Below are 13,009 nucleotides of genomic sequence, written 5' to 3'. Positions count from 1 at the left end.
TCCATTGCGAAGATTAATGTGTCATGAGAAGTGCACTTGTTGTCCCAAGAGCAATAACTTGCGTCAATACAGCCCCGGATCTTAACAGCTGTGAAATCTTTTTTATCTCTTTGACATATGTAATAGATCGGAGAGGCTCAGTAAACGCAGGGATGTAAAACTGGAATTATTACAAATTCTAAACACAATGCTGTAAATACGAAACTGAAACTTTCTTGCTTTGCGGCTTAGCTTGTCTTTTGATTGGCTTTCCGGCTTCTCACAGGTAGCAGCGCTCCGGTAGCTCCGGGGAGCGCTAAGCGCAGTCGACACGGTGCGCGTACGAACTAATGTTTACCTTTATTGTATCTTAAATTAATCGCTCCACCAAACTCCACAGGGACGGGCAAAGTTTCGCCCTCGTGTGTAATCAAATGGGCAACTCGATAAAGCCCCACATTCAAAATGCTGGCAAGACGGGCGTTTGTACGCTTTCCAACAGCAATCTCAAAGAGGTGAGTGACATCCCACTACGTTTTACGAGCACAGTAGTAGCAGTAGCCCTGTTTACTCGCATCAGTCGTACCAACGTTGTGTTCTATCGTGTTTTGGTTAGGCGACTCCTTAGTTTTTAGACTGTTAAGGCCCACACATGCAACGCTACTTGACGAAAGAGCATACCGTTGTTCAGCTGCTTGTCTCTCTCGTGTCATCCAGTTTCCGAAGGAACTGTCCGTCATCGAAGGCGTACTTCGAACCCTAGACCTCTCAGGGAACAAGCTAACATCGCTTCCAGCGTCCATAAGTAGGTTTGAGCAGCTGAAGCACCTCACGCTCGCCAACAACCGCATCGGTAAGTGCAATGGCTCAAGATTGCACCGTCACATCTGGGTGTGTCAGCTGATCGGCAGGGCCATGGAAGTGCGCTCTGGCTTGCTTTGACCGAAGCGCATACTGACAGCGGAAAACAGTTAAGTGCAAGGTCTGCAAGGTCATGCACGAAAGCCGTTCTGAAGTCATGACGTGGGGCCGTATTACGTACCGTTCTCAAGTCTGTGCGCCGAGGGGAACTTGTTGTAAAAACAGTCTTGCCTATCACACAAACAGGATAGCATTTTCTTCATCGCTGTTTTTGCGGCCGGTAAATTAGAAGGCATCCTTGCGTCATCGCCAACTTTCGGTGTGGCAAGAATGCTTAATCCCACCGGATCAAATTTATGTTGCGCATCGGGGGACTGTTTGCCTTAATCTACCTCGTGAACTTCGGCAGTGGCGTTGCAGAGTAAAGAGACATGCTTGCAGTGTATCTCGTGACTGGTTGAACAGATAAACCACACAGCATTTCGTAAGGTGCGGTTTCTTGGTGGAAGGAGTCAGCAGCGCGACTTAGCAGAGATGGGCTGTGGCTTTAGATCATCTGGAAATCGCAGCATGTCCAGGAGGTTGCTTTGGTTTTCATTACTGTGCTGTATGCTAAGCTCGATAAATTACCCGTGCTATCTATGATTTATCATTATGTTCAGTTTGCCACGTTTCAAATTTAAAAAGGCTCCAAGCAGGATGCCAGTGGTTCAGGACATCCAACATTTCTATACTACTCTGTAGGGAAAGCAGGGAAGTATTTCACATGTGAAGTTAGCCGCTTACTGCGAAGTGCTGTTCATTTAGTGTGTGTGGAATGTTGGGAAATGACATTCGACAGGTTTCTGAAAAGTGCACTTGTGTAGATGAAAACCAGACTTTGTGATAGAAGCTCATAAACTTCTGCTGTGCCTAGTACCCTCGGATCTGGACTTTGAAATGTATTAAATGTGGTGGGATTGAATCAGTAGCCTGACAGGTGGCAACTCTGGGGTAGGTAACATCACACCCAGTAGTGGACACCCATCACACCAATGGTGTGATGGGTGTCCACACCACACCCTATTGGGTTCGATAAGAGATCTTTTGGGTGCGATGGTAGCTGAAATGTGACAGACTGGAGCCACTTCCAGCTACAATCCCTGAAGCTACAATCCCTGTCCGAAGGTTACAAGGTTGCCTGCATTGGTCTTTAGCAGGGGTTCTTAAACTAGGTGCTGCAGAACCCTTGGGTTCTTTGGGAGCGCCAGCGTTCCATTTCCGTGGATGCCTCAACTACCATCTTAATCATGCTGTAATCGCTTAAAGCAGGCTGTTCTCACTTTGCTCGCAGTTGTTATTAAGGTTGGGCACTTTATGAGAAGCCATGCACTTGCACGCTTATTTTCTTCTGCATGTTAAGCAGGAAGGTATGGAAGTGAAGACATACAGGGTTCCTCATCACATTTTGAATGCCTCTGGTACGAAGAGCAGAGGCTGTTTACCTTGAAAAGATGTTGGAGGTATGGGTGTGGTCTGGCACAAAAACCACACTTCCTCACTCGAACAGGAACGAACTGGACAGCACAAGAGCCATACTGCTGTGCAGAACACTGTCATCTTGTTAATGCATTGCTCTATAGGGCTCTGCATTGTCTGTGCTTTGGAGCCAGTCTACTTGACGTGTTTACTAGTGTACCAAGAATGAGACTCGTTGTTTTGCAATTTTTTTTCTTCTTGCAGCCTTCCTCCCAGACTCCCTTTGCAAGCTGAAGAAGCTTGAAACACTGAACCTGGCAAGCAACAACCTTGCACGGCTTCCCGACACACTGTGCCAGCTGAGCAACCTTCGCAATATCAACCTTAGTGACAACCGGATCTCCACGTTCCCGCAGTGCTTCTGTGGCCTGAAGCACGTGGATGTGCTTGACCTCTCGCGCAACCGGATATCGGAGGTGCCGGATTATGTTGGTGAACTGCACGCCACAGAGCTTAACCTGAACCAGAACCAGGTGCGTATGCAGCATTACTTGTGTAAGTTGAAAAGATCCTTGTCACAGTGGTGATGAAAATTTTTGCATTAGTACATAGAGGGTGAAAGAAGGAGGGTAGTGCCGTTAGTCCGGGACTCCATTGGTGTAAGCTGCTGCCCTTGCTTGTTCGATAAGCTGACTTTGACGTTCTTTGTGTTGAGTTAGACAGTGCCACCTCCCACCCGTCCTGTGTTGGCCGAGTTAACGACTTGGTTTCTTGGCGGGCCCATACCATATATTACAGGTCTACCTTCTACCCACAAAATCTGCGTTTTGATTCAATTGAATCCAGGTTTATGGCCTGTAGTACATAAAGGCTGTGGAAGGTCTCAATCTGTAGTCTAGTCTACAGAAGTAAATATCCTCGTGTTTGCATGGGCTTTTGGCAGGTGAGGTATGTCTGCCACTCTAATATGAGGTGTTATTGTATATCGTATGTTGCGAGTGGATTGAACTGGTTTGATTCCGAGGGAGAAGGGTCCTCAGCAAGCTCAATATTGATTGTCCCCTCAACCTCCTTACTAAACAAGCCATCCCAGGCGCCTGGAGAGGATGCTTCAACGTTACTCCCCTTCCAAGAAACTAGCACCAGACGTACCACCAGGCACGAAGACAAGCAAGGGCAAACGGAACTCAGAAACACTATGGCAAGCAACCAGGCATGTTCTATGTTGATGCCGAAGGTCCCGAAGGTGTACTAGCCACAGTGGCAGTTGTCCACTAAGGGCAGACAGTTGATGGACTTACAGCAGTCATCCTTGACCCAACAACAGCAGAAGAGGTGGCTATAGCTCTTGTTGCTATACATCCAGCCTCGAAATACATACTCACGGGCTCAAAAATAGCATACCGAAACTTCATGAAGAGTAGGACCGCCCTGCTTGCGTCCTTGATCCTCCAAACCAGAAAAGTCTACACTGACGTCAAACACTTGATGTGGATACCTGGCCACCAGGGTATTCAGGATTTTTCTAGAGGGGAACAAGTTGGCGCACAACTCAGCCCGAGCTTTTCCTTGTCACGTTGGTCAGCTTTTTTTCTTTTATCCTCTCACATCAGTGTGTTCAAGGGGACTCGCAAAGGTTTAGCGCGTTTTTTAATGAAAGAATAATTGCAAGTGACTGTGCTGAGGTGTTGGGAAACTAAAGCTGGGGTTTCGAGATATTACATCATTGCTCTCTCAAGGTGTCACTCGTTTGACTTAAAAGAGTGGTAGCACAGTAGGAAGCCACCATGACTGTCACCGCAGTGTCCAATGACTTGGAGGAGGTTATAGTCTTGGATCGTGCACATACACGAGTGTGTGGCTTATTGAGCGCACATTGGTGCTTTGACTGTGGTCACTGCAACGATTGTAGTCAATATGAATCCTTAAAGTTGCCTGCTTTTGCCAGGTACTGTTGTCACTGAGTTCAGAGCAGCCTAGTAGATCAGCCAAATCATCATCAAGCATTTTCACTGAATAAGGATGGAGCGAGTGCTTGTGACTACAGAGTAAGTGTTGAGACATTGAGACATTAGAAAAGGGCTCAATCACCACAGGCTGTTTTCACGAGCAAGCAGAGTGCAGTGACAGGAAGGCAGCTTTTTTTTTCTTTTTTTTTTCCCCCAAATAACCGAGGATAGACCACAGCGCCCTCGCACTTTCTATTAGTGATCATGAGTTTTAAATTTGAGTGGCAGAAAAAAATATTCCATTATAAATTCTAAATTCTTCAGCAAAAAAATTCAGGGGGTCACTTTGTTGACCTAAACTGCGGTGAGGCAAAAGCCTTTAGCGCGGTGTTGCTGCTTGTGTCACTGATATATGGTTAAGATGTTAATTAAGTGCACAGTTGTTTGCGAATCTTAAATGCTGGAGACACTGGAGGGCGTTTGGGAGGCATCCGTCTGATTCGACGCCTTTCTGCAAACACTCTCCAGCGTCCTAGAAAAGAACTACACATGCGTTGGCAGGAAGTAGCGTAGCCATTAGTGCGCTCGGCTGCGGTACGGAAGGATAGTGGTTTGAATCCCATCGTGCACAAAGATTTTTTTTTTCTGGTCTGACTAGAAAAAGCGTGACACCCCTGCTGACACCCTTCTGTCGACAACAATGAGGCATAAAAGGTCTTCGCCTTAATAAATACATCTCCTTTTGCTGAATGACCATCAGCAGAGTGACAAAGGGCCAAGTAATCAAATTTCACTAAGAATAAAAATTGCATAGAGCTGTCCTTAGCGTCCTGGGTGCCGAAAATTTGTGTCGAGTAATGCAAGCTCTAACAGTTGTCTTTGGCTGAACGATTTCGCCGCATAACTGAGCAAGTGTTTCTGTCGCTGCAGATCTCCATGGTCTCGGAAAGCCTGGCCAACTGCCCCCGGCTCAAGGTGTTGCGGCTCGAAGAGAACTGCCTCCAGATCAACTCCATTCCCGCGCAGTTGCTCAGGCACTCCAATGTCTCCTTGCTGGCAGTCGAGGGCAACCTCTTCGAGCTGAAGGACTTGCAGGAGAAAGAAGGCTACGACGCGGTGCGTGGCTTTTCCTTCATCACAACACTGCCACTCGCTTTGCACTGACTTGCTTCTTCCACTTGCTGCAGATGCGCGACAGTGTGTAATGCTTCGTTTTGGCTTTAGTATGTAATGTACGCTGATATTCAGTACTGCATATTAACGAGATAGCGTTGGGGAGCTTGTGTTTCAGAAAAAATTCAGGGGCCACTTTGGCTCTCTAAAGTGCTGCAAGGCGAAAGCCTTTCCTGGCGCACTGTGTGGCATTGACTGCGAGACTGTTTGTGCTGTACTAGTGCTTTATTTGACTACACACTTTGACTGCACATTAAAACTACACACTTTGACTGCGTCTTTAGCACAACTCTCTCTATCTGCTTCGATGAGTTCGGTTGTATCCATGGCTCTGTTCGCAGTAATGAGGTATGTAATGGGGCCACCCACGGACGCCTTACGCCCCCTGTCGGAGCAGACGACAACTATTTTATTACTTGTCGTCTGCTCCAAAAGGGGGCGTCAGGCATCCATGGGTGACCTCATTACTTCGAATTCGCGCACTCTGACGTCATAACCATTTCTACCAACCGAAAAGCGTGACACCTCTGCTGATAATCGTCTGTCGACAACGATGGGGCATTAAAGGCTCCCGCCTTAAAATCTCACAGCGGCGTTGTTGACTATGACTGAAAAATCCGCGAGGAAGCAACCTAAGAGGAAAGTGTGGGCCAAATAGGTCATGTGACCTTGTGGCATCATAACAAGCAGCCCATCCAGTTGTGAGCAAACTGCCCACTGTGGCAGATGGCAAATAAAATAACTGGTTGCGAGAGGTTGCTGGGAAGTCCCACCAGTGGCAGCACCTGCCATTGCAGGACAGTGACGCATCGCTTGACTGCTGCACCACTGTGCCAGGAAGGGTATGGGACTCCCAGGGATCTATGACTTTCAAGTTGAGAACAGCCAATTCTCTCTCTTTCTGTGTGTGCGTGTGTGTGTACACTATCGCCCTTAAAGGTGCACTGAAGAGGAATCTGAACTCGTCTTTTTGCCGCGGGAACTCAATGTGCACGTTCCGAGCATTCTTAGAAACCTCGATTTATTGCCCTGTGTGGCTGATTTTCCTAATTAAATCGAGATTAACGTCCGGCTCCCGCCTTTTTTTTTTTAATTCTCCCTCGTACGGTGGGCGGAGTCGAACAACGCGTGGAGTGCCTTTCAGCCAGTCCCATGGCGGCTTGCCGCTCTGCCATCGGTGGAGTAATGCGTAGTAGTCCGTAGAAGCAAATAGTCCGTGCGTATATTTATTTCTGCGGGCTTATTTTGCGGCTATATTATCTGCGAATGAAACTATTTATTCACGGAAACCTAAAAAACAAAATAAAGCGAAAGCAAAGCCTCCACGGAGCTGGCTGAAAGGCACTCCCCGCGTTGGTCAACTCCGCCCACCGTACGAGGGAGAATTAAAAAGAAAGGTGGGAGCCGGACGTTAATTCGATTTAATTAGGAAAATCAGTCATACAGGGCAATAAATCGAGGTTTCTAAGAATGCTCAGAACGTGCAGATTGAGTTCCTGCGGCAAAAAGACGAGTTCAGATTCCTCTTCAGTGCACCTTTAAGGCGGAGCTTTTTACATCCAAGCCGTAGCATACGCTGTTTTAAGGTTCTAGTGTGTATATGTCTATTGCATACACAAGAAGACAGTGTTGCCGACATGGCAACACACTCTGAAGGCAGGGCCCCCACTGCAGAGTGAATTTGTCACTACTGCGTTTTTCGGTATGTTCAGTGGATATAAATGGGACACTTGGCTTTTATCTCGCCAGTAACTAAATGAATGCGAAATAAATTTGCTCTGTTTTTATTTCATTGAAAATTCTGCAGCTCCCAGGCCTAACGAGAAATGTTGGTTTGCTGGCAAATACAGTTCGTGTTGTAAAAACTGGATGGCACCACTACGGCTGGAGTTCTCGCATGTGTATTTGCGCAAGGTGAACTAGAAGTGCTGGCATCGTATACCTTATAACATCCCGCAGAATGCCTGCACTTTGTATACATAAGTCTGCATACCCTGTTTAAAAACCTTTGTTTCTTCCATGAAATTTATGAACAGAATAATGAATCCAGCTAAGATTAACGTTGCATAACCTTTCGTGTTAAGTGGCCTATAGTCCAGTTGTGCAAGAGTAATTGCTGCTATCATTTGTGACAATTAGGGCTGCGCGGAGAATAGCCATGCAGTTACAACAACAAGCTGAGATGTGTGAATGAGTTCAGAAAGGTTAGAAGCATTGCATCTAATTACTCGAAGTTAGCAATGACAACTAAGCTTTATACACGTTCAAAGAAAGCCTCGAAAGGACTTTAAGACATGCAAGGACCAGGTCACTGGAATGGCTGCCACGAAAGAGTTCGATGACATTTTGAAGCATGCGTTGAGTCATTTAAACACTCATGGAAAAAATCTAGCATGACTACACTGCATGCGGTTGCTAGGAAACTGCAAGATCAGATGCTGCACTTTTTATCTATTATTCTAATCTAATAATCATAGAGTGTAATCTATTCTAATGAGCTTATTACCGCAGGTCTAGTAATATAAGTAATAGTCTAATATTACAATCTAGCAGCATCTAATTTTCATAGAGTTTTGGTTTTAAAAATTTGCCCTAGTAACGAGTGTCAAATAAGCACAACTAAATCTGGTTCACCGCAGCATTCTCACAGCAGCTTATGCTTCCCTTCTTTCAGTACATGGAACGATATACAGCTACCAAGAAGAAGATGTTCTGAACTACCGAGAGCCCCCCCCCAAGCTTCACTTATGCCCAAAGGACGAGCGTCCGATCAACTCCTCTGCTCCTTGGTCAAGAAATGCATTGCTGGGATGCGCTGGAAAGAAAATTTATGTTGCTTCATGGCATGGTATTCATTCCAGACAGGCAAAAGAGAAATGTGTAACGATGTATAGCCTAGAATCGAAACGCAGCTCAGCGTTGTGTAGACACTGTCATGGCCTTGAAAAACGAATCGCCTTATAAGCTCGTATTCAGTCCATATTTATTAAGCGCTCGTTATTGTATATACTACGGTCTAGTATGTAAATACTGTGGCATCTCTATGGTGAATCGCTTTGAGCTCTTTCCAGACGTTTCTGGTTGAAGATTTTGAGAGATAGTGGTCGTCCCGAGATAATGACGGTCTTTTTTTTTTTCTACTGCTACTGAGACTCTTACACTTTCTGAGCTTCTGTGCCATTGCCACCAACTATATAAAGTGGGAGTAACGCACAACTACGGCACATACTCTCTCCGGCAGTCTTGACACAAACACAGTTTAGCACCATTGTAGTTTTGTCACTTTATATGTGTGTATGTGAGGCATATATCGGCGCTGTGCAGAGCTACTTCACAAGAGTCGACCGACTATCCTTTTGTGCCTCTTTCTGAATTTCTTTATTCAGATTTTCGTGGCTGCCTGGAATAGATTTACGACTGTATATAAAAAAAAAAAGTACTTATTTACTGGTGTCGAGTGGATGCTAACGGGTAATGGGGGATATTTAAAATTCCGCAAGTGCGCTTCCCCACATAACTATGTTGCCAAAAACAAGATGGCTGACTTTGCTATAAAGAAACTACGTGGGCTACAGGACAGACGCTAAAGGTGTGGATAGAATGTAAGAAACGTATTTTGGAAAAATCATACAAAAAACTAGTCTTTCTTGCTTTGTTTCAGCTGGAAACACATGGTCAGCCATCTTGTTTTTGGGCAACGTTGTTATGCGGGAAAGCGCACTTGCGGAATTTTGAATATCCCCTATTACTTTTAGTGCAACCTACTCCACCCCGGGGGATTCCCCTAAATAGACTCAACTGTTATGATCACGCATCACACTTAACCCCTGAATATATATACTGTTTGGGATGCTATATTTCTACCTTGGCAGTGGTGTTCCGTGCCGTAACCGAAAATTCCCTCAACTAGACTCAAACATCCCTAATTCAGGTCCCCTTTTCCCTGCAGAAGCTTGAAAACTCCAGCAATTTAGAAAAAGTGAGACAATTTTGGTTCATAAAATTCCATGAAACAACCTAAAAATTCCCTTTTTACCAAAGTTTACTCTCTAAATTCCCTGAAAAAAAAAAAAAAGAGGGGGGGGATTCCGAAACGGAACATCACTGATCCAGCTGAACTCAAATTTTCTTCTTCCTCCTCTCACAGAAGAGAATTCGGTCACTGCCAAATGGATTGCAAAAATAAAAAAGGATGACTGCGACATCAGAATGATTTGCCCAGTCAAGAGTAACTCGCCCGCTCGGGGTCGTTGTACACATAGTAGATGTCCACACACAAACATCGTTGCCATGCAGTTACATTCAAACTCTGTAAACATAAGCACAGCACGCACAGTTGCAAGACTTTTTAGAGCACATTTCAGCACTTGTGAAAATTTTAAATGTTCTCTTTCATTTCTTGGAGTCAGTTGTATGAAGGACCTTCTCTAATGTGTTGTAGCTGAAGACTGCATGCAGTGTGCAAGATGAATTACAGGCCTCGCCATTCAAAAAGTGACAAGGCTCACCACATTTACGCTTTTGGCTTTGAGCTTGTAGTACTACTTCCTCTGCTAAAATAGATTTGACTGTCCCAGATACCCTACTGCAGGCGTGCTGTCAGCAAGCAATGCACATGTCTTCATCCATATCAAGTGCAAAATGTTTATTTCCCTTGTGTATGTCCTGCGACAATTGCAGTTATGAAGCAATGGGTTTGTGGTGTCTGATCAGGAAAAGATATGTGCTGTGCGATGTCAGGACACGTTAAAGAACATCAGGTGGCTGAAATTATTAATCCTCGCATAATAAATTACCCGCTTAAACAACCGCTCTCTAAGCAACAGCTTACTTAACACATTCATTGAGGCACAGGATTTCAAAGCCCGTGTGTCACTGGTGAAAAACCGACTTCTTTGAGCCACCAACAGATGACAATAGTGACCTTGCAAGCACGCTTTTTGCGGGTTCTTGGAAACTCTGACCAACACGACGGCTTCATTGCGTGAATCAGTATCATAACCGCACAGCTTGCATACGTGACGTGATGCACTGGTTATCCATGAGAAGGTGAACGTGTTAGTCTGCAGTGGTTTTGATCAAAAAGATAAGATAGTGAATTTCTCCAAAGCTAAATCTCCGAAACAGTTCTGCCCACCATCTCTGTTTTTTAACGTGCTCTGAAATCTCTGCACACAATTGCTTTCCGCATTCCGCCTCTACCATTATGTGACCCTTAAGGCAGGCTAACCTCAGCAGCATAATGCCACGGCTAGTAAGGCTGAGATCTGGGCGAGTTGGTATGCATTCATACTGGTGAACAGAGCAAAAAAAGGCGGGACAACAACAAGACAAGCGCTGACTATCAACTGGGTTTATTGAAGGACGGAAGGGTATATATACAAAAACATGACACAAAGAAGTAAGAAGATAGTGTGAAAACAAAACTTATCTCACATGTGAAGTGAGGAATTGGCAACAAGGAATTGGCTTACATCACTTCACATGTGAGATAAGTTTTGATTTTCACGGCCCTTTTCACTTTATCTTCTTACTTCTTTGTGTCATGTTTTCTTATATATACCCTTCCGTCCTTCAATAAACCCAGTTGATAGTCAGCGCTTGTCTTGTTGTTGTCCCGCCTTTTTTGCGCTGTTCACCAGTATTAATGCCACAGCCATTGAGCCATTTGTGGCAAGTAGCACTTATCAGTGGACAACCACGCATATGCCTCCTCTACCCGTGTGACACCCCTGGCAAGAATGATGAAACTCTACATTTCCCGGTGTACATTCGTGGCGCACATCGCCTGGTTGAGAATAAATATGCATATTTCCGCAGAAAGCCTGCTTCTGCGTTCATTCTTTGGCTGGCATCGTCGGGTGTCTCGTTTGGCCTGCCCTCAGACGACTCCGAAGTGGATGCACTGGATGCCCTGACCCTGCTGAAGAGGAACAGAGACAATGCACAGCAGTGAGGACATTCGCACTCGCAGCATCTCGTCAACATGCAGCAACACAGTTTGAAGTGCAAATAAGGAGCGGCATGTCACCGCATTGAAACATTAACCATTCCCGATGCTGCTCTCCGTTGTTCATGCAGACCTAAAGAAAGCCAGTTTTGCATCGCATAATAGCAAAGGGAGAAATTTCTCATAAGGTAACCGCTGGTCCTCAAGGGTAACTGAGTGGATTCTAAGAGAAGGCAAGCGTAGCAGGGGGCGGCAGAAAGTTAGGTGGACGGATGAGGTTAAGAAGTTTGCGGGGACACGATGGCCGCAGCTGGCGAAGGACAGGGTTAACTGGAGAGACATGGGAGAGGCCTTTGCCCTGCAATGGGCGCAGTCAGGCTGATGATGATGATGATGAAATGTAGCGATACAAAGAAAAACTGCATAGCTTTCTCGGAAACTTGGTAGGTCAGGAAAAGTTCGCCCCTGTCCACGATTAACTTTTCTTCAACCGCAAAGCTTCAGAGAAAGCTGTATAACATTCACCTGCAACTCTATGGCTGAACTCCGGTGATGCGTAACAGTATCCGTAATTAAAAACTACTGTGTCTTGGGGGATTCCCCAAAGTACACTGGGGGGGGGGGGGAACACCAACTGCTAATTTTCTGCGGGCATGTACACAAATGTGCAAAACACAACAGCTGAAAGAACATCAAAATCGACAGTCTCAAATAACCAAGCCCTGAAAAGACAAGTTTTTTTTTAGAAGATGAATGCAACTCTAGAAATGCTATATAAGGTATTTTGTATCTTAAAATTTATGAACATGAATATGCAGAGGGACATGCTGCTAAGCTTACTGTTTTGAGAAATGCTACTTGCAGCACTGGCTAGCTAAAAAAAAGAAAACATCACGGCTGCGATATTACGAGTGCTGAATTCACATAAAGCAAAGAAATCACTGCTAGGTGCAGCACACCACTGAAAAAAACTTTAGGCTTTCTGTGCACACAGTATTGCACATGGAAGGATTAAAGAAAGGACACCGAGAACATATCCATGCCGAGAACATTTCCATGCAATTATTGTTTTCAGTAAAAAATGATTTGCTGGCTGTTTCTGGGTATGGTGACGTTTGTCTGGCCGCAAAATATGCATATACTAATGCGATAGCGTTAAAGCCCTCGTTACGCAGAAAATCTGGCATCAGCGTTACCTGTGCAGCGTTGGTATTGTGAGCACTAAGCAGTGGTATAAGGTGGCCCAGGCGGCCAGCCTCAGAGAAGCAAACTACGTAGGCAACCTAGGTCAGGTGACCTCGTGGGGTCATCACAACCATCCCACCAAATAGCGAACAAACTAACCACCCTGGCAGGGGGCAGTTAACATAATGGTTAGTCGCGAGAGATTGCTCGGGAAGAGCAACCTGGGTCGCATTAAGCCCCACAGGTGGCAGCACCTGCCATCTCAGGGCAGAGGTGCATCCCTTAGCCGCTGCAACCAAGGAGTGGTATCTCCTTGGGGACATATGAATGTAAAGTTGAGACTGACGAATTCGCATATATGGGCATCAACTCATTAACGCTATCATGCCATGTCCTTAAGACGGAACTTAAGCGTCCCCTCCAATTTTTTACCTAGAAAATTGTATTTAAATAT

At 45.4% G+C, this 13,009-nt stretch overlaps 2 protein-coding genes across 2 annotated transcripts in view; one reads left to right on the top strand and one right to left on the bottom strand.

Annotated features, from left to right (window-relative positions):
* The first annotated feature begins 251 nt into the window (after window positions 1–251).
* On the top strand, window positions 252–11,243 carry LOC149329624 (leucine-rich repeat-containing protein 57-like). Its single transcript, XM_089560362.1, has 5 exons — window positions 252–494; window positions 697–832; window positions 2,563–2,831; window positions 5,178–5,363; window positions 8,095–11,243. Exons 1-5 carry the CDS (start codon window positions 414–416, stop codon window positions 8,134–8,136), a joined length of 714 nt encoding a protein of 237 aa, XP_089416488.1. The 5' UTR covers window positions 252–413; the 3' UTR covers window positions 8,137–11,243.
* Window positions 11,030–13,009, bottom strand: part of frtz (WD repeat-containing and planar cell polarity effector protein fritz) — a 35,588-nt gene continuing 33,608 nt past the window's right edge. The window contains exon 27 of the mRNA XM_089560360.1: window positions 11,030–11,343. Within this exon, the coding sequence (XP_089416486.1) occupies window positions 11,302–11,343 (42 nt within the window). The 3' untranslated portion in view covers window positions 11,030–11,301. The remainder of the gene's footprint in view (window positions 11,344–13,009) is intronic.

The sequence above is a fragment of the Amblyomma mixtum genome, chromosome 9, assembly GCF_055824585.1.
Source record: "Amblyomma mixtum isolate Tamu chromosome 9, ASM5582458v1, whole genome shotgun sequence".
In the NCBI taxonomy this organism is placed as follows: Eukaryota; Metazoa; Arthropoda; class Arachnida; order Ixodida; family Ixodidae; genus Amblyomma; species Amblyomma mixtum.
Note: the sequence above shows the minus strand (reverse complement) of the source record. Positions and strands in the feature narration are given on the sequence as shown.